This window comes from Phacochoerus africanus, chromosome 2 (assembly GCF_016906955.1).
Source record: "Phacochoerus africanus isolate WHEZ1 chromosome 2, ROS_Pafr_v1, whole genome shotgun sequence".
In the NCBI taxonomy this organism is placed as follows: domain Eukaryota; kingdom Metazoa; phylum Chordata; class Mammalia; order Artiodactyla; family Suidae; genus Phacochoerus; species Phacochoerus africanus.
The window spans coordinates 161,478,230-161,498,314 of NC_062545.1; the positions used below are offsets into that span (position 1 = coordinate 161,478,230).

General features: G+C 46.8%; 1 protein-coding gene across 2 annotated transcripts in view; it reads right to left on the reverse strand.

The window, feature by feature from the left end:
• TNFRSF11A (TNF receptor superfamily member 11a) overlaps positions 1 to 18,381 on the reverse strand; it is a 56,673-nt gene extending 38,292 nt beyond the window's left edge. For both annotated transcript variants that reach the window (XM_047767011.1, XM_047767010.1), the window contains exon 1: positions 18,256 to 18,381. In XM_047767011.1, coding sequence (XP_047622967.1) covers positions 18,256 to 18,330 — 75 coding nt within the window. In that variant the 5' untranslated portion in view covers positions 18,331 to 18,381. The remainder of the gene's footprint in view (positions 1 to 18,255) is intronic.
• Between the last annotated feature and the right edge of the window lie 1,704 nt (positions 18,382 to 20,085).

A 20,085-nucleotide genomic window follows, 5' to 3' on the forward strand; every position in this document is an offset into this window, starting at 1 on the left:
GTTTCTGCTGGAGGAGCCACAGAGACTAAAGAATCTGTATGTGGAATCCTGGAGGGAAGGCTGACTTAAATATTTATTTTTTGTGCTGCTAATCAACCCAATTGTAGTGAAAATCATTATAAATACTAAAATTAGCTTCCTGCTCTGCTGAAAATTCATGCTTACATATAACAAAACAGAAAGAAGCTTAGTTGCCTCTGTCAAATCAAGGGGAAAAGAACCCAACCCAGAACAAATGAGGGATTTTCCATAGATTTTATTTTATAAAATATCATCCGTGACTCTGGTAGAGAAATTATCCATAAATTAAGTAAAGATGGTATCAAATTTCTGAATTCTATAGTCAAACTGAAAGATGTGGTTTTTCTTAAGAGAGAAACTATTGAATGTGAAAACATCACCTAATGGTCCTGCTGCCCTTGAAAAAAACATCCTTAAAGAAAGTCATAGATGAAAGTGCTCTAACTCAGAATAGAACAGAAATCAGTGACTAGTGACCTGTGTTCCCCAGAGCATCAAGAAAGTGGCTTTACTATGACAGTCTCACACCAGGAAATTGTTTCTTTCTGAAGCCTTTTGTTTTTAGAATAAACAATAGGGAGTTCCCATCATGGCTCAGTGGAAATGAATCTGACTAGCATCAACGAGGATGCAGGTTCGATCTCTGGCTTTGCTCAGTGGGTTAAGGATCCGGTGGTGTTGTGAGCTGTGGTGTAGGTGGAAGACGAGGCTTGGATCCCGAGTTGCTGGGGCTGTGGAGTAGGCAGGCAGCTACGGCTCCAATTCAGCTCCTAGCCTGGGAACCTCCATATGCTGCAGGTGTGGCCCTAAAAAGACAAAAGAAAAAAAAATAAACAACAAACAAAAGTTTGCAGTCCTAGATCAGAGGAACCGCTAAACAAATGCTGCCCATTCTTGCCCATTTCTTTGAATGTCTTTTTTCTCCACTGGCCTAAGTTTTTCCCTTCAAAACATTTCAATTAGTCCACACACAGACCCTTTAAACTGAGATGTTCCGGGTGAACCTGTTCAGCTGGGCCCCTTTTCTCATCTCCACCTCTCCAGAAGCTTCCAGAGGCCAGTCCCTAACATGGCACCGTCCTATGTCTGTTACTGGAAAGAGGGCAGTCCACTGTCACACTTCTCAGTTAAAAGTTTCGAACTGGAAGTGAACATCAGAGAGGAGTCATTTGTAGCTTGCCAATCAGATAAGACAGGTTTCTACAGGACACAGAAAAATAGGCACTACCCGACATAGAGTCTGACAAGCCAGAATTCAGGGATGGAGCAGAGCAGAGGCCAGGCCAGGGCCAGGAGAACATGGGAAGAAGGGAGCCCAGTGGCACCAGCGCTGGTGAAGAGGGAGGAGGCTACCTGGCCAGGTGGCTCCACTGGTTAGTTTGGGTAGGAGTCTTCTACTCAGGGCAGCTCTCAGAATTGAGCTTCCAGACTGGCCTGGATAGAAGAATGCCTGACATTTCTTTCTTTCTTTCTTTTTTTCTTTCTTTTTTTTGCCATTTCTTGGGACACTCTCACGGCATATGGAGGTTCCCAGGCTAGGGGTCCAATTGGAGCTGTAGCTGCCGGCCTACACCACAGACACAGCAACGCTGGATCCTTAACCCACTGAGCAAGGCCAGGGATCGAACCCATAACCTCATGGTTGCTAGTCGGATTCATTAACCACTGCACCATGACAGGAACTCCTGCCTGACATTTCTTTAATAAAGCTGTTTGCATTTCTATAACTTGAGGGCAAGGGGCAGAGAAGTCAATTCTAAGCCTTAGTCTCCTCACCTGTGAAATTGGAGCTAACAATTATGCCCATCCCACCGCACTGAGGATGGGATGGGGTAATTTGTGGAAATTATGCAGCAATGACGAATGGCAGTGCTCAGAAAAAATGAAGGCTCTGCTTCCTTCGAAGTGAAGCACCCTCCTAGCAGGCTGCTGGAGATGATGTAGGGTGGTAATAGTGTCATTCACTCAGCACCAGGCGCACATTTGTGGGACTGGCAGTCATTTGTGGGGATAGCTACTGTGCACACCTGAGCAGGATTGGTGAGCGTGACTTACCTTTTTTATCAGCTCATTCTCTGAGGGGTGGAGGGCAAAGAGTGTCGCCAGAAAGAGGAAAGAGGGTAGAAAAGAGCCTGGCAATTTTCCTGAGCCCATCATCCCTGTTTAGTTTTAACCTGGCTATGGTGACAAAAGCTGAGGACAGAGTTTCAGCTGGGTGGTTGGAAAAATATGCTTTTAATCCAAGAGGCTTATTGTTTTAAAATCATGTTTGACTTCACATAAAAAAGTGCTTTCTCATGGAACTGAAATCGTGGTAGGTGGCCTGAGTCATGGCAGTGGTTTTCTGTTTGGGGCTTCAGTCAGTGATGGAAGCTGGGCTTGGGGAGGGGAGAGAACTTACTCAAAGCTTCTGCTGATAAAATGACTGATAGATTCTGTGAGTGATTTCAGCAGAATCCAGTTATGATCAACTGCCCTTCTAGAGATTTTCGTTTAAAAAAAAAACTTGATGGATATAATTTCAGGCTTATAGATTTACAGAGAAAACATCAAACCAAAGCTTCACATCTCACACTTCAGAACAACATTACACAGGCAGATAGTATGTTATCAGTTAGAGACAGAGCATTAAGAAGCAGCTCCGGAGGGCTCCCGTGCACCCCTACAGATCACCCTGCACACTTCTTGGGAGACCACTGAACAGTGACATGTTAAAAATGTGAAGACCCCAAGTTATACCAGCCAGGCATGGGTTCTAAGTCATAACAGAAGTGGACACTAAGAATCAGAGGGTTTAAACAGAAAACTCCCTGAACGTGTAAAATACAATTCATTTTACAGAAATATATTTTACACAGAGTTCTTGAAAAAGAAGTCCTGCTGTTAAAGTGAGGCTCAACTATCCTTGGATTGGTATAATATGAAAAGATGTGTCTAGTCTGTTTGAGAAGAAAGGGAAGAAAATGCTGACTGTCACAGGTACTAAGGGACCTGGTCATTCTAAAATGCATTTTATGAACTCGTTTCCAGCGATGAGTATTCAAAACTTCAATTGAAAGGCATTCATCACAGCTGGTCAGTGTTGACTGGTCTTGTTGAAAACCACTAATATGAACTGACCCCCTCCTCACACACAGACCACCCCCCATAAAGGGGTTGTGAGCTGATTTTCTTACTGTGCAGACAGCAGAGTACCTAAGCCAGTCATTTCTTTGCCTGAGTCATTTGCCTTATCTTGTAAAATGACTTTTCACATGATTACAACCAGAGAACACATTTTAGCCTAGTCTATGGCTTAATAATAGAAAGCATCAACCTCTCAAAATGCTCTGTCATCATCATACCTTCAAAATCATTTTTACTGAGCTCTCAGACACTGCAGGGATTGGCAGGGATGAAGAAATGAGCCCATCCCTCCCCTCTCAAAGAGTCTAGCACCTGACAGCACAGGCAGACAGAGAGGAAGGAAAACTAACAGATAGAGACCCGCGCAGCAATGCAAGATGTGGAGCACTTGAAAGCTCAAGTTCCACTAAGTCCCTGGATTGAACTCTCATTGGCCGCATATAGGGAAGGAGAAGAACTCCGCCTAGGATGCATAGGAAGAAATCACAGAGGGAGATGCACAAAGCCAGGAGGGCAGAGGAGGGAAGGATGGGGCTTGGGCAGGTGGAGAGAAGTAGGAAGAGCAGTGGAAGACCTGGGGAGGTGCTGCCTTGGGGTGGGTGGAGAGGCCTGGGGGTGGGACCCTGAGGAAGAGGAGTGAGGCAGCGGTAGAAGGGGGGGGGTTCTTTTAGCAGTGTCATGGAACATACGGCAAAGGGGTAGAAGAAGAGCCATTAAGAGGTACAAACTCCTTTTGACAATGAATAGTGTCTTCTGGAGAGAATGACTAGTGTCTTAGGGAAGGGACAACCATGTAAAGAGCTGGAGTGAACAAAGCAGGGAGTCTGGATCTTGCAGGAGGAGCCAAGGAAGTGGCTTGTTTCAAGGAAAGGAGAAAGCGCTGTCTCCATTGTGAATGTTGACTTTGGCTCTTTTTATGTCAGTCCTTTGAATGCCCATTTTTGAAACCTTGGGGTACTTTAATTAAAAATGTTTTTATTGGGGTAAAAACAATATATATATGTAACAAAATTCACCATTTAAACCATTTTTCAGTATACAATTTAGTGGCATTAATTAGATTCACAGTGTGTGTAACCATCACCACCATCTGTTTTCAGAACATTTCCATCACCCCAAACAGAAACTCTTAACTATGACACAGTAAGTCCCCATTTTCCCCTCCACCTGGGAATCCTGGAGTTAAAGAATAACTCCCATTTTCTCCAGCCTCTGGTACTGTCTCTGTGAATCTGACTATTCTAGGTACCCCATATAAATGGATTCATATAGTATTTGTCTTTTTGTGTCTGGCTTATTTCATTTGGCATGGTCTTTAAGATCCATCCCTACTGTAGCATGTATCAAAATTTCATTCCTTTTTATGGCAGAATAATGTTCTACTGTACAAATATATCACACTGTTTATCCATTCATCTGTTGTCGATGGTTGTTTCCACATTTCCCTCTTATGAATAGTGCTGCAGTGAACACTGGCACACAAATATTTGCTTGACTCCTTGTTTTTGATTCTACTTTGAGCTTTTGAGGACCCACCAAACTGTTTTCCACAGTTGCTGTACTGTTTTAATACATTGCCAACAGCAATGCGTGAGGGTTCCATTTTTCCACATCCTCGCCAACACTTGTTATTTTCCTTTTCTTTGTGGGAGGGGTGTGAAGTGATCTCTCAGGGCAGTTTTGACTTGCATTTCTGTAATGACTAATGACACCAAACATCTTTTTATGTTCCTATTGGCCACCTGTATATCTTCTTTGAAGAAATGTCTGTTCAAATCCTTTGCCCATCTTTATGGAGTAAGTTAATTTTGCCTGGACCTGTTCACAGGACTTGATTTAGCTGTCAACAGCACTGCCTGATTACACAGGACAGGAATGGTATCAGAGGGCTGTAGGACCCCTGGGTTCATTTTCACCATCTTGAAATAAATCTTTTTTTTTTCCTTTTTTTTCTAGGGCTGCACCCACGGCATATGGAAGTTCCCAGGCTAGGGGTCGAATCAGAGCTACAGCTGCCAACCTACACCACAGCCACAGCAACACGGGATCTGAGTCTGTGACCTATACCACAGCTTGTGGCAATGCCAGATCCCTAACCCACCAAGCGAGACCAGGGATTGAACCTACATCCTCATGGATCCTAGTCAGGTTCCTTAACTGCTGAGCCACCAAGGGAACTCCCATTGAAAGAAATCTTTGATTTTCCTTTTTAAGAAAAAACTCTCCCAATCTAAGCAGCATCACTTTGTGGTTCTCTAGAAAATAATCTAGGAGGTTTAGTATTGAAGTAAGTCATGCCCAGTGAGTTTGCAGCCTGAAAGTGGGGCAAATTAACCATGCATTGATTTACTTCTCAGATGTTAACTGAACACATCCTATGTGCCAGAGACAATTTTAGGTTCTGTGGTAGAGGATGCTAGACAGAGAGTCCTTGCTTCTAATCCAGGGGAGAAGAATGACAATAAGCAAACATACAATGGAATCTGATGGTAATGACTGTGATGAAATAAAACAGGATAAGTCAGGTTGGTGGGATTATCGGGGCGCCTCCTGATCAGACAGCTTTTGAGTGGAGACCTGCCTTAAGTGAGGGAACAAGCAAAATTAACAGTGCGTGTTAGGAGGTGGAGTCTTCCAGGTGGACAAAATAGTGTTTGCAAATTCCAGAGGGAATGTGCCTGGCTTGGCCAGGAACAGCAGTAAGGGCTGTGTGAGTAGCAAGTGAGGAGAGGCTGGTTTATAAACTCACACAACTGATGACATAATTTATCCAGATTGTGAGTTAATATGCACCTGGAGTTCCAGGACTCCAGCTACTGAGTTTAGGTTCATGTTGGATATTACCATTACCCCGTAACATTTTACATAATCAACATTTCATTCTATTTTTATCACCAGGCAGGAAATACATTTGCCATTAGATTCTTTTTTTAATTTTTAATTTGTGATAAAATACTCAAAATGTACTAGCTTAACCATTTTGCCACAGGATTAAAAAAAATAGATATTATACACAGGGAAAAAAATCTGACTCGGGTCAGGTTTGATTTTAAAAAAAACAACAACAAACCTTAGAAATGTAGAGTAATTGTGTCTTATTGGAAGTCTTGGCATATTCATCATTTTGATTTAGCAAACATTACAATTGACTTCATAAGCTGTCATCAACATTTTTTCCCTGACCACCTAGATTCTAGATAAGTGCCTTTAAGAAAAAAAGAGTCTGCACTTATTCAGACAGGAGCATATCAAAGGTCTATTGATTTTTGCTCAACTCTCTTCCTTTCCTCACAATGCATTTATTATCTCTGCTCCTGGAAAAGAAAACATATGGCGCAAGGGAAAATGAAGAAATAGCCTTGCATTTCAAAACTTTAATTGCAAGTTTCTTTGTCTTCCTTAGAGATAAAGGATGAAAAAATGTCTGCAGCTGTGGGCTACCTGAAATGGGGCGCAAGGAAGGTTTGTTTCCTAAACATAGTAGTTAGGATGGATTTGACTTGTCCTCACATAGTCACCCCCACAGGCTCCAGTGAATGCCCCTTTATTCTCCCAGCATGAAGGGTTTTTTTTTTTTTTTGCCATTCTTGATTCTTTTTTGAACTTTTTTATTCATCTGAGATGTGAACAGCTTTCTCTTCTTTCCTGCAGTAAATGTTAACTTCCTCCTATGCTTCCATGGCGGGGGGCACCAAGCTAATAAGGCCCATTAGCCTCCAAAACAGCCAGGGAAGGAACTAGACTGCCCCGGCCCTCAGAGTGAACAAAGTCCAGTGCTTCTTAAATGTGCACAGAACCACCTGGAAATCTAATTAAAAGACAGAGTCTCACTGATAGGTAGGGAAGGATGCTGAGAATCTGCATGTCTAACAAGCTCTCAGGTGGTGCTGATACTGCTGGTCACTGGGTGGCAAGGTCAAAGATTCATTTGAGACCAAGATGAAGTCTGGCTCCTCAACAAGGCTCCCCCAGGCTGCACATCTGCTCAGTCTCATCTCCACCCACTCCTCCTGTGCCCCGCCTCCATTCCTTCCAGCCAACTCTGGTATGGCCCTACCCGACCCTTGAGCCAGGTCAACTAGGCTGACACATGAACTTGCTGATACTGGCCATTCTGGTTTAACCTAAGACCTCAGGCCTAACGTGTCAGACCCTAGTGCTAGATAGTCTGCAGTCCACCCAGACCTTCTTCTGTCTCCATCCCTTTGATGTTCTACGGTTGCTTTTCTCTGTGTTTGGTCTTCCTGGTAGACTGTGAGCTTGCAACTAGGCCCTCAGCACACCACTCACCTTCCCCTGCTCACCCATCCCCATCCCCTGCTCACCCATCCCCAACATTTGTTGACAGATGTCCCTACATTTCTTTTTAGGGCCATCCCCCTGCCCAGTATCCTCAGTTAACTCTATAGCCACTGCCATTCCAAGCCCCCAACCTGGTTCTGTGTCACCCGTGCCTGCTGATCACCCTTTGCTCATACATCAGTCTATTAGCCACACCTGCTTAATCCTGACCTTGTGCTTTGCTCAGTCCTCCTGCCTTTATCACCAATCCAAGTGCCAGCCCACCCTCCTGGCTTGGTGCATGGCTAGCCTTTCCTGAGGAGCCCTGTCTGGGGACTATGCCCAAGACACCCTCCACACTTCCTGTCACCCGCAAGCTTTTCATGTATTCCGCATCTCACATCCTTCAATGCCCTCATGTGACCACACCCAAGGACTTCACCTAGATTTGAAGTTCCCCAAAGGACTGAGCCAGTGCTGGCTACTGAACAAGAGCACACAGGACACTGGACCTGGGTGGAAAATGCAGTGGGGAGACCTCCCCTTGGGGTGGGGGCACCAGATAGCACTGCTCTGGCCTCTGGAATAATTACCATGCTCAGCATCCTTTCCCATCTTGCTTTTCAAGACCTTAGGCCCCACATCCAGTACTAGCCCTGGAGTTGTTTGAACTTGTCCCTCTTCTTTCATTTTAATTTTATGAACACAGTTAAGCTTCAAATTCTCTAGTCTCAGCCATAACTGACCTACACTTTTTTTTTTTTTTTTTTAATGGCTACCCTGTGGCACATACAGCTCCTGGGCCAGGGATCAGATCGGAGCTGCACCTAAGCCACAGCTGCAGCAACACCGGATCCTTAACCCACTGTGCGGGGCAGGGGATCAAACCTGTGACCCAGTGCTCCCAAGATGCTGCCAATCCCATTGTGCCACAGCAGGAACTCCCTGACCTACACTTTTTAAAAAAATAGACTCAACCACCCAATATCATTCAGTGCCTTTGAGCGCTGTGTTATGTAAGGGAATGTGACTCTTCTCCACTGCTATGTTCACAGACCAGTGCTTCTCAATCCTTCCTGTGCAAAAGCATCACCTGGAAATCTTATTAAAATGCAGATTTTCTAACAAGTTCCCAGGTGATGCTGATGCTCCTGGTCTTTGAGTAGTAAGGTCAGAGATTCTGTTAAAGACCGAAAGCCAGAACTCTCTCATGCCCCTAAACTCTGTAGAGTTATCTCCATCTCTGTCACGGGCATTGAGAACCATCTCTCCCATCACTGGATACAGACACCATTTATCCTGAGCGGGAGACAAGGAAGAATGGGCACTTACAGAACACCAGCTGTGAGCCAGGCACTATGCCTGAGGTTTGCCTTCCTTATCTTCCTGCTCAGTTAGTGGTAAACTGACTGGCACTGTGCCAGACACTCAAATTCTCAGTAAATTAATGGATAATTTTTCCTGAAGGACCACGGTGATCTTATAACTTCCCTTTACGGAAGACTATAATAGTTTCCTACTAGTTCTGAATCAATTCAAACTTCCAAGCTTGGAAAGGCTTCCACCCACTAGGGGTAAAATTAGAGACACCCTGGGGCAAAGGGGTTGCAAAATCAAGATCAGAAATCTCTTCCTGGGCTCAAATTCTCTTTTCTACTAAGGAGAGAACACAGGCCTGCCGGCTTAACACACAATGCAGCTGCTCCAGGCTCTTATGCTGTCACTCATGTGAGGAAAGGAGCACCTCTTCCCCGAATAAGGCCCCTTTCATGGGGCCACCCTGGACTTGCTGTCTAGGCACAGAGTTGCCAGGTGCCCGTCACTCCTGCAGCCCCTCGCCTGTGAAGACTGCTCGGCACAGTTCTGATGACTGGTTGCACATTCTAGTGCCTTGGTCACCTGTAATTTTACACATAAGCAGGACCTCAATGGCCTGGTCACAGGGACCCCAACTGCGGCAAGGAAAACCTAAGCCTATCAGAAGGAGGCACTTTTTCATGGTTTCATTTGTTCATTTTTTCCTTTGTTGCCATTAAAAATTAGTGAGTTATTTAAAGTTTTAAGACCCTAACTCCAGTTGTGTTCCCACTGAATTTAACTGTCCTTGTACCATACACCCCAGTGTCATAGGTCTGGGGGCCTGTTTCTAGATTTCATGCTGCCGTGTGCTAGTGACCCAATGTACCGTCCACCCAAACCCTGCTGATGGCTCTAAAATTCACTCAAGAAAATCCCCAGACCTGACAGTGATCCAGAAGCTGGATACGTTCTGACTCTTTTTCTTAGCCCAGCTTTTCTCCTATGATATGGGGGAGTGAGTGCCTTTCAGGGAACTGAAAAAAATGTCAGTAATAGAAATGATTTAAATTTGTGCCATGATAGAGACAGCACAGGTCACTTAGACCAAGAGAGGTGTCCCAAATTCACTGTAGTTATAGTAATACTACGACAGAACCTTTAAAAATATAATAGAACTACATTTAACCTCTCACTGCCCTAGGGGTGGAAGCCTTGCTCCACCCCCTCCCCACATCCCCAATTCTAGTACAGAGATGGGATAAACACAGCCCTGAACTGTCTTGACAGGAGCAGCAGCAGGGCCAGAGCAAGTGGCAGGGGTTGTACAATTTATTTCTGAGGGGGAGGGGGTTGCGCAGAGGAGTCAGAGATGCCTTTCCTTCAGGAAGTGGCAGAGATGATTCAATATGTCACATTTCTTTTCCTCCTGAGTCAGGGATCAACTGGCACATGGACCCTGTGCTGAGAATGCTCAGGGTGCTTGTTTAAACTCAGTTACAGCAGTTTTTTCTGCTTACTGATAGTTGATAATAGAAAGCCCTCAATGAAGTGTACATCCGTGAGCAGATTCCTGCAAAATGCAGACTGGTTATGCTATTTCCCCAAATGTCCCCCTAGCCCTAGAGGTCTCTTTCTCTGCTCCCTACCCCATCATATAGACATTGGTACAAGCAGTCTCCCTGAGGGACTAAGGTCAGGCCACTGGGGGTTCCAGCTCTGCCACTTAGGAGCTTGGCAAACTGGACCTCTCTGTGCCTTGGTTTTCTCATCTTCCTGACAAGGTGAAGATTACAGAAAATCTATGTAAAGCCCTTAGCACATGCCTGGGACACCGGAGGGATTTGACAAGTGGCAGATGATTTTAATACACTAATCATGTACTATTAGATCTGAGCTCAAGAATCTTTTTATGGAATCCTATGTCTACAGCAGCAGTTCTCAAACTTGAACATACATGAGAATTCCCCGCGGAGGTGGTTAAATCAGATTGCTGGGCCTCATTCCCAGAGAGTGTGGGGCCTGCGAACATGCATTTCTAACAAGTTCCCAGGTACTGCAGACACTGGGCCTGGTCCAGGGGCCACTCTCTCCACAGTGCAGAATCACATGGCCCTTCATGACTAACCAGCACCCTCTCCTGTCCCCACTTGGCCGTGGCCTTTCCTGGTTTCTGACCAGCTCAGGGCTAGCTCTGTTTGTCCCCACCTCTGCCCCTTCCCCTGCTCTCTCTGCCCTCAGAATTGTGTCCATTCTTCCAGGCCCAGCCCAGCACCACCAGCCCAGCTCTCCATTGCAATCCTGTCCCACTCTGCGCCCCCACGGAACCTTGCTTGTTCCTCTTGGCAGGTTTAGACCCACTTAACTGCAAGGAATGAGGACTGTGCAGTCTTGTCTGTGCTACTAGATGGGGAGCTTTTCAGGGCTCAGGGTAAGTCTGCTGTATTCCAGGGTGTCTTAAGGAAGTGCAAAAGCAGGGTGCAGAGAACTGAAAGGAAAAAGGCTGACAGGGAGGTTTAAGGAAGTAGAATGAATAACCTGAGCAAGGGGAAGTAGTGGCCTGCCAATCTCCAACAGAAGAAATGTGAAATAAAAGAGACATTGACCAACTGATCTCTACCCCCGTGAAAGAACAAGTTTGAGGAAATGGGGACGAATTGTGACACAGTATTAGATTTAGGTCTGCTCTAGGGAAGTTGCCTCTGGGAACTTGTTAAACAATGCACTGGATTAGCAAGGGTGGGTGTGAATAATTTTATCAGGCTTGAAAAATGGAACGGATTCCCCATTACCATGAGCGTTTTGGACATTATCCTGTTTTTCTACCTTGGGTACAAAATTGAGAGCCCTTGACAGGTTTTCTTCAACTGGGTATACAGTGGACAGCCGTTTGTGCTACTTAAGGATATGCTTTTAAGTGAGTTGCTAACTACATTCCAAAGAGGAACAAATATTTTTCAAAAATCAGAACTTTCGAAAAGTGGCTCACTTCCCATTGAGGGGGGGAGGTGATGCAAACCCAGGCCAGCAAATGCTGCTGTGGTGTTCATGTGACATCACACAAAACTCGCTTGCCAGGTCTAACCATCACATTCCCCCAAAGTTAAGAGTTTTTCTTCCTCGTTTTTAAAGGAAAGTCTTCAAATTTCTGGTGGCTGGAGGAAATGACTCTTGTACTCTCAACACTGAACAGGAAATGTCATGAGTTATTATTATTCTGATGAACCCAAAGGGTAGCTTTTGCAGTCGGTTTTTCCTGCCACTTGGAAACCTGGCAGCTCTCTGACTTTGCTTGTGTCATGTCACCTGCTAGGCCAGGACTTTTTCGGATGGGGGAGGCACAGGGGTTGGGTAGAGAGGAAGAGAAACACTCATCTGAGGTGCTAAAATCCACCAGGAAAAGGTGTTTCGTGCGAGTGAAGAGCTTTTGCTGAGCTATGGGTCCAAGGTAAACATCGCTTCTGCTGTGGGCAGGCGACCAATCTGAGGCCAGTGTGGGAAGACTGAGGGTCAGGGCCAACGCTGGACCCTCTGGGAATCATTGGCTGCTTATCTCTTTAGTCCTGAGTTTTAAAACTCTGCCTACATCCTGAACTTCTGATTCAAAGACACCTTTAGGTCAGGAAATGGCTCTGAATTCCAGAGCATAGAAATTTCCTGCAGATCCCAAAGCCTTGGGACTCTTAGCTTGTTTTTGCCTCGGGGTGGGGTGGGGTGGGGTGGGGGGTGGTCTAAGGAACTTTTACCTCCAATAAGATAATCCAAAGCAAATGGGATTCCATATCCTAAACTGCATCCTTCTTTACTGTTTGTGTTTTTTTGGAGGTGGGGAGATCCTTCTTTATTTGAACCTGAACCTGAATCAATTGATTTTGATTTGGACTAAGACAGAAATTTCCTTAATAAACTATGAAAAAATGCAGTCCAAATGATCAGCTGTTTTGTTCTGACATCAACTACAGTTTTTTAAAAAATCATAGGTCCAACCACAGCCTTTGCCCCGTGTCTTTGGCATCTAGCACAGCTGTTTCTGAAATCACTCCTGCACTTGGCTTCTTTTTCTCACCACTGCCCTGACCCAATTCAGGACTTTACCATCTCTTCCCCAAAGCAGAGACTGTGGCCTCCTTACTGCCCCATGGACCCACCCCTGGGCACTCTTTCCCATAACACATGCGCACACACACACACACCAGATCATGTCCCTCCCCAGCCCACAATACATGGAGATAAAAATCTAAACTACTTTGCTTGCCCACAAGGCCCTGAGTGCTGGCTCTGCCTCCCTCTCTCTACCTGCCCTTGGAGTCCAGAACGCTGTCTTTAGAGGGGCCAGCAAACACTGCACTGTCAGGCCTCCCGCCATGCCTACCACCAGCCAGCATGAGCCAGCCTTGAACCCTGAGCCCAAATGCTGCCCCTCACCCCTTTTCTGTGCTTTAGACAATTGCTGGGTAAGGAAGAAGGGGATGTTCTCCCCAACACTTTCAGGCTGGTTAAGACACTCTTGTCCTGGGTGCCCACTACACCTGGAAAGCTCACCAGTGACACAAGTGCCCTACTGCCTGCACGTGTCTAGACTGGGCGCTTCCTGAAGACCACTGCGCTGCCCCTGCTGTCTCCTTAGTCTACTGCAGGGTGTCCGACCTGGAGGAGGCGCTCTCGCTTTGTTGAAACTAAATGAACACGGTCAACTCAAATGCTGGCAACAGCTCTGCCCTGAATGTGGCAGCCCACAGAATCTGAGGCTGGAAGTCACAGGTGGTCCACAAAACAAAGACAGAAAGTTAGCACAGGTCTATGCAGATGGAGAAGAGAGCTGACCGCTCCCCCCCCCCACCTCCTCCCAGACAAGGCGAGGGTGGGGGGGTGCCTGCAGGAAACAGACTGACAGACAGCCTGACAGCGCCTCCGGAATGAGGACAGAGATACCAGGCTTCGCGGATCTGCCCGCCGCCCACTCAGTGTCAAACCTCAAAGCTCACCGAGAACTTCAGACCGACTCGGTCTTGTATTTTGCAGAAGTGCCCTGTCTCACTCTTGGCTTCTTCAGGCTCAGGGCTTTATTTGGCGTAGAAACGGCGAGTTGAGCTTAAACTCACTGTTCTAGCAGTGGGTCCTACAGAAAGCCCACAGGTGGAAGCCGGTGGGACACACACACGGTGCAGGGGCCTGCCTGTCTCCAAACCAGGTGGAGACCATCCAGGTCCTTGGTGGGAAAATCACCTGCTGGGTAGAATCCCAGCTACTCGGGGAAGGTGCCTGGAGGTGGGGTCAGTGTGTTTCCCTCCAGGGCTGGAGTCAGATGCAGCAGGGAGACAGCAGGCAGGCCAGGGGTTGTCCTGGCAGCGAGATGGCAGATGTGCTGGGGAGGGACTCACTTGCAGACCCACATCCACTGCACAACCAGCCTGGACAGCATCTCTCATCCTCTGGACACACCACAGGGCAGGGAGAAATGCTAAGATCTTTTTCCATGAGCTTCCAAAATGGGAAAACAGCATGGGGGGAATTTTACTACTGATCTGGCAGAGAAAGTTCACACAGCACCTTCTTCAAACAACACTCTCTGCAAAGGACGCCCTGGTTTGGAACTCCCCTTTTCATGGCCTCATAAAACACTGATTTACTGACCTTAAGAGATACACCTTTATTGTTTCAGTTTTCCTGGTGTAAGAATTTCTGGTAGATAACTGAAAAAGCAAGCTCATATTTCCTTATCAACACAGAGAACATGTTCGTGGTACAGATGGGCTATTTTCGGGGGAAGTGGTGGGAAGGAAATAACAGGAGAGGCCTTTGAAATATTGGTTATCAACAAAATGAACGAAAAGGACACGGACCCCCGACTCTGTAGATTGTCCATAGTAGTAACGTTCGGCCAAGCCTTCCCCCTAGGATGGGCTGGTGGGGAGGAAGACAGCCTGGGCAGGTGCGGGCACCCGCCTATCTAACACCCTGAGCCCCACCCAGGGGATTTCCTCTTCGGGTCTCCCCACCGGCCTTTCCAGGGCTGGGCAGCCTGTTTCTGATTAGTCTACCTTACCACCTCAACATGAGCCATAAAAGTGTTATCTCAAAAACTATAAATGTTTAATGCCCTGTTTATAGCGGGGTTTCTTGAATTAAGCTAGTTTTACAGATATAGCTAGGTTTGTGCTATCTGCGAAGTGATAAAAAAAAATGTTTTTTTTTTCTTCTTTTTTGGGAGGCAAAATTCCTTTAGGCTTAAACCACTCACGGCACCCTCTCCAATAGAACACTTTCTTCCCCAGCCATCTCTTGGAATCATTCTTTCTGACTCTTGATTCCCTACCTATCCTCCAAAGATCACTTCTGAAGCCCCTACTGCGAAAGTCCTCCGTGATTGCCCTGGCTACACCCGCGCGCTCTCTCTCTGCGCTTCTCATTATTATTATTATTATCACAGCTTCACTTGTCTCATCCTTTTCATGAGACTGTGACCTGTGAAGACCCAGCTGTGTCTTTGCCTCATTTCTCACCCGCACAAGGTTTTACATCCCCAATATGTTTGCTGGGAGTTCCCTTCACAGCTCAGCGGGTTAATAACCTGACACAGTCTCTGTGAGGATGCAGGTTCACTCCTTGGCTGTGCTCAGTAGGTTAAGGATCCGTAGGTGCGGTCGTAAAAGAAGAAGAAAAAAAAAAACACAAACAAACCACAAACAAATATGTTTGCTGGCTTAGGTATGAGTGAATCTGCCCTTAGGTCTTGGATAACTGGAAATAAACGTGACTGTGTGATCAAATACCTTAATGAAAACAGCCTACTCCTATAAATTGTTTCTTACTTGGAATAAACAACAGGACTACAAACATAAAATTTTATTTTATTTTTTTTGGTAAGCACTCTATGTATGTCTCAATGCAGATTCCCTCACTTATACAGGTACAGAGATATAATTAGAGATGTTTTAAAATGCAAAACTTACAGCCCTCCAGGTAAATTTAAGGCAATGTAATATAATGTAAATGAAACTAAATACAGATAAAGCACTTTCTAGAATCAATACTGCAAAACCAGTACCTCCCCTACCCCCACATTAAACAGCCTTAGGCCTTGCCCAGTGTGTAATGGATGGCTAATGCAATTCCAGTGTGTAATGCATGGCTAATGCATCCACAGCCATGGATGGCTAATGCAATTCCTTTTTTTGAACTAATAGAACAGGTTGGCCAAAAGAGCAGTAACTGTACATGAGTGCTTGTAACCACAGTACCTTGTAACCACAATACTGCAACACCTACCTCCACCTTTCAGAATTAATGGAATTCCACTGGGGGGGACTGGGCACAAACTTCAATCATTTGATTAGAGCTATCCTAATTTCATTTGATTGTTTCCTGTTTAAAAATCCACATAATTCGGAGATCCTGTTGTGGCTCAGCCTGACTAGTATCCAGGAGGATTTGGGTTCGATCCCTGTCCTTGCTCAGTGGGTTGAGGTTCCAGGATTGCCGTGAGCTGTGGTATGGGTCTCAGACACGGCTTGGATCCGAGTTGCTGTGGCTGTGGCATAGGCCAGTAGCTGTGGCTCTGATTAGACCCCTAGCCTGGGAACTTCCATATGCCACGTGTTCAGCCCTTAAAAGCAAACAAACAAACAAACAAAACCCCATAATTCAAATAGCCAAAAAGGAAAGGGAGGGGAGATGACACTAGCTGAAAGGTAGTTCTGAAAAATAAATGTTTTGAAAGCATTTGCTGTTAGTATTAGAACCTACTGCCTTATATATGTATATGCACACATGTAGTTTTTGCAATAACAATGTGAGATGCCTTTTTTTAACCTGTGGAGTGAGCAGGTTTTTCTCAGGTAGCTAGGAGTTCACTGGAACTCTGTCCTTTAGTTCAATTAAGGTAGCACCCTGTCCAACCTGTTGAACACTTAATTAAGCAACACCTGAAGTGCTTAAAATGAAAAATTCCATCAGGCCTTTCCGCCTTCTTTACCCTCAACCATTCCTAGAGACTCCTACAAATAAAAACAAAATAGATGGACTCTTCCTGAGAATTTTCTGCCCCAGCCGACAGCACATTCCTGTTATTTTTGTCAAGGCTGCAGTCCCAGGCTGTCTTCCCTCTCTCTCCTCACCCCCAACACGGTTCTACAAGTGCTCCTGCCCAGTTTCCTCGGGGGTCTGTGCTGTTCTGCCCAAGGATGTGAACAACAGCCTAAGCCAATTTTGAGAGAAGGGAAATCTGAAACTGCTGAAACCCCAAAAACCCACCACCATTTACCCTTCCCTCGGAGGTACTTCCAAGTCAACTTTTACAGTGTTTGCCATGCTGGGTTTCCCATACTAGAGCGCTTCTCCAGGACAGAAAACCTGTAATTGGTTTCATTTACTTGGTAACTGTATTGTCCATCTAGTAAAGCAATTTCTTCCAGAGGACTTGTGGATGCCGTAAGGGCAACAAGGATCTGGGAAGATGCTCACTTTCAGGCACCCCTACCCCCCTTCAAGCTGAAGCTGTTTATCAGCCCTGTGGGGGGAGGGAAAGCCACAGGGGGGGGGCCCCGGGTGCATCCCAGGCTGGGGAGCCCCAGAAGGGCCTGGCCACGCCAGACTCACGGAGCCTGGCCCAGCCCGGGATGAACTCTTGAAGGACAAGCCTGTTTCTGCTCCCCTACGGGCTTGAAGCATCCCAGGTACCTTGGTTTCTCCAGTTGCAAACACCATTTTGTTCGAACATCATCACAGGGTTTCTGAAGACAAGTGATTCTATGTTACTCAAAGGGCCAGAGCCTATGCCGGTGGACCTTGAACTGTAGGGGGGAGTGGGAAGGGAAGGGAGTCTTAACGAGGGGAGCATAAAAAAGAAATCTGAGGTCAGTTTTTTCTGAAGAAACTGCAGTATTCTGTTTCACTAGGAGCTCTAGAGGACCGCTCGAATCTTAGGAGGGGAGAGGGTGCGAAGCCCAGTTAGAGGGATGGAGCTTCCAGGGGGGGCTCAAAATGGCAAGAAAGTTGAAATCATATTTAGGATGGTTACTTATGTGGGAACTGTCTGCGGCTCTGAATTTTTCCCTCGCTTATTTTGTTTGCGGGGTTAGTGTCTGTGTCAACGTCGCGGTCTCCACAGCACCTACTCTGCGCGGGCACCTAGAAGGCGCTCTAGAAATGCTTGGGGAATAAACAACATCACCATCGCCTACCACTAAGTGGGACTTTTGGAAGCGCCACTGTCTGGGTGCCAGGGTCCCGTAACTCCCCATTCTGCACCTCAATACCCTTCCACTCGCCCGTTGCCTCCTTCCACCGTTCAATCCGCAGTAGCGCAGCTTTCCACCCTCTCCGCCCCCAAATCCTCAGTTCTTGCTGCTCGGTCCAGGTCTCAGGACCTCTTGGCCGCCGCCGCGCCCCGTCCTTCCTCAGCTCCTGCGAAAGCATCGGGCACAGGACAGGGTGCGCGGGAAGCGGGAGCCCGGACGGCCCTCCGCGGAGCTCTGCAACCGGCGGGGAAGGCGCCCGCGGGGCGGCAAGGGGAGCGGGTGGCCTCCTTACCTGCAGCCGGCAGAGCAGCGCGCAGAGCGCAAGCAGCGCGGGCAGCTGGCGGCGCCGCCAGGCGCGCAAGGCCATGGCGCGGAGGGGCGGGCTGGGCAGCCCGCTCTGCGGCCTCTGCGGCCGGGGCGGTGCAGCAGCCCTGGGCCTCGGGGTCGGCCCGCCCAGCTGCCGTCCGGCCCCGCCCCGTCCGGGCACCTGACCCCGCCCACCTGCCCTCCTGCCCTGCGCCCCCCTCCGGCCGCGCGGAGGCATCCAGGTGGGACCTTAGCAAGCGGCGCGGTGTTGTGCTTCCTCTGCTGGCGGAGGGACCCAGATTGTGGAAGGTGCGGACTCGCGGGCTACCTGGGGTTCTCTCCGTGCCCGCCGCCCGCGTTCTCTGTAGCCCTGTGCACCCTAAGGCGGAGTGCCTTAGGGCATCTTTCATGGTCACAGTCTCGGCAGGCCTGCACCCCGGGACTTTGGAGCTGTATTCCCGGAGAAGGAAGGCAGCCCAGCAGCTGGTCCCCTGGTTTCGCGCCTGCCTCGAGTCCGCACTCAGGCTTCCAGGCCGGGCCTCCCAAAGTGGGCGCACCGCAGCCAAGAGTTAACGTGGCGAGGATCTCCATTGGAGATTCCAATGGAGACAATTGAAAGACCAGTCCAGTAAAGTGTCCAGCACGCTTCACAACATCCTAGTTCAGTTTTCCGGCCAGCAGCTCTTCCTCTTACCTTTTTCAGGCTGCCCGCCGCCATCCTGTCTCCGCCCCTCGCCCCTTGTGCTTAGAAGTAAATCTGCTCTTACCTGCTCTCACCTGCTGGGTGCACAGGTACACTAAAGCCTTTGCAGAGGTAACTTTTTTTGTGAAAACACTGGTCATGTGTCAATAGAGTTTTGAATTCCTCGAGTTCCAGAACGATCAGCTTGCCTTACTTTTGGCCTAGCATGTCGTGTATCTTCATGATTATTCCATGTGCACTTGAAAAAACAGTGAAAAATATTTCACTGTTGCTGGTGTTTTACAAATGTCAACTAGGTCAAATTGGTTGAAATAACCATATCAATTTTGTCTAATTATACAGAGAAAATTGTGGAAATTTACAACAAAAAGTGTATATTTGACTATTTTTCCTGACCTATCAGGGTTGTTGTGTGGTTTTTTTTTCCCCCATATTTTTTGAAGCTCTGTTTAGTGGCATAAGCATTTAAGATTATTGTCTTCTTGATGAATTGAACTTTTAATTATTATTGCATGTCCTCCTTAATGGATAGTAAAGTTTTGGTTTCTGAAGCTTTTGATTTTATATAGCTATTTTACCTTTCTTATGAATAGCATCTATATTGGCATATCTACTTCTAGAATCATCTATGTCAACTTAAAGAGATAGTATATAACTGAATCTTGCTTTTTCATTTTACTAGTTTAACAAATTCTCTCTCTCTCTCTCTCTTTTTTTTTTTTTTTTTGTCTTTTCTAGGGCTGCACCTGCGGCCTATGGCAAATGGAGGTTCCCAAGCTAGGGGTCTAATTGGAGCTGTAGCCTCAGGCCTACGCCAGAGCCACAAAAACACAGGATCCAAGCTGTGTCTGTGACCTATACCACAGCTTAAGGCAACGCCTGATCCCTAACCCACTGAGCAAGGCCAGGGACTAAACCCACAACCTCGTGGTTCCTAGTCGGATTCGTTAACCACTGAGCCACGATGGGAACTCCACAATCTCTATTTCTTGATTGGAGTGTTTAGCTCATTCACATTTAATATGCCTATAGGTGTGGTAAAATGTAAGTCTTGCTATTTGTTTTCTGTTTGTTCCACCTTTGCTCCTTTCTTCTTCTTATCTTCTTTTGGAT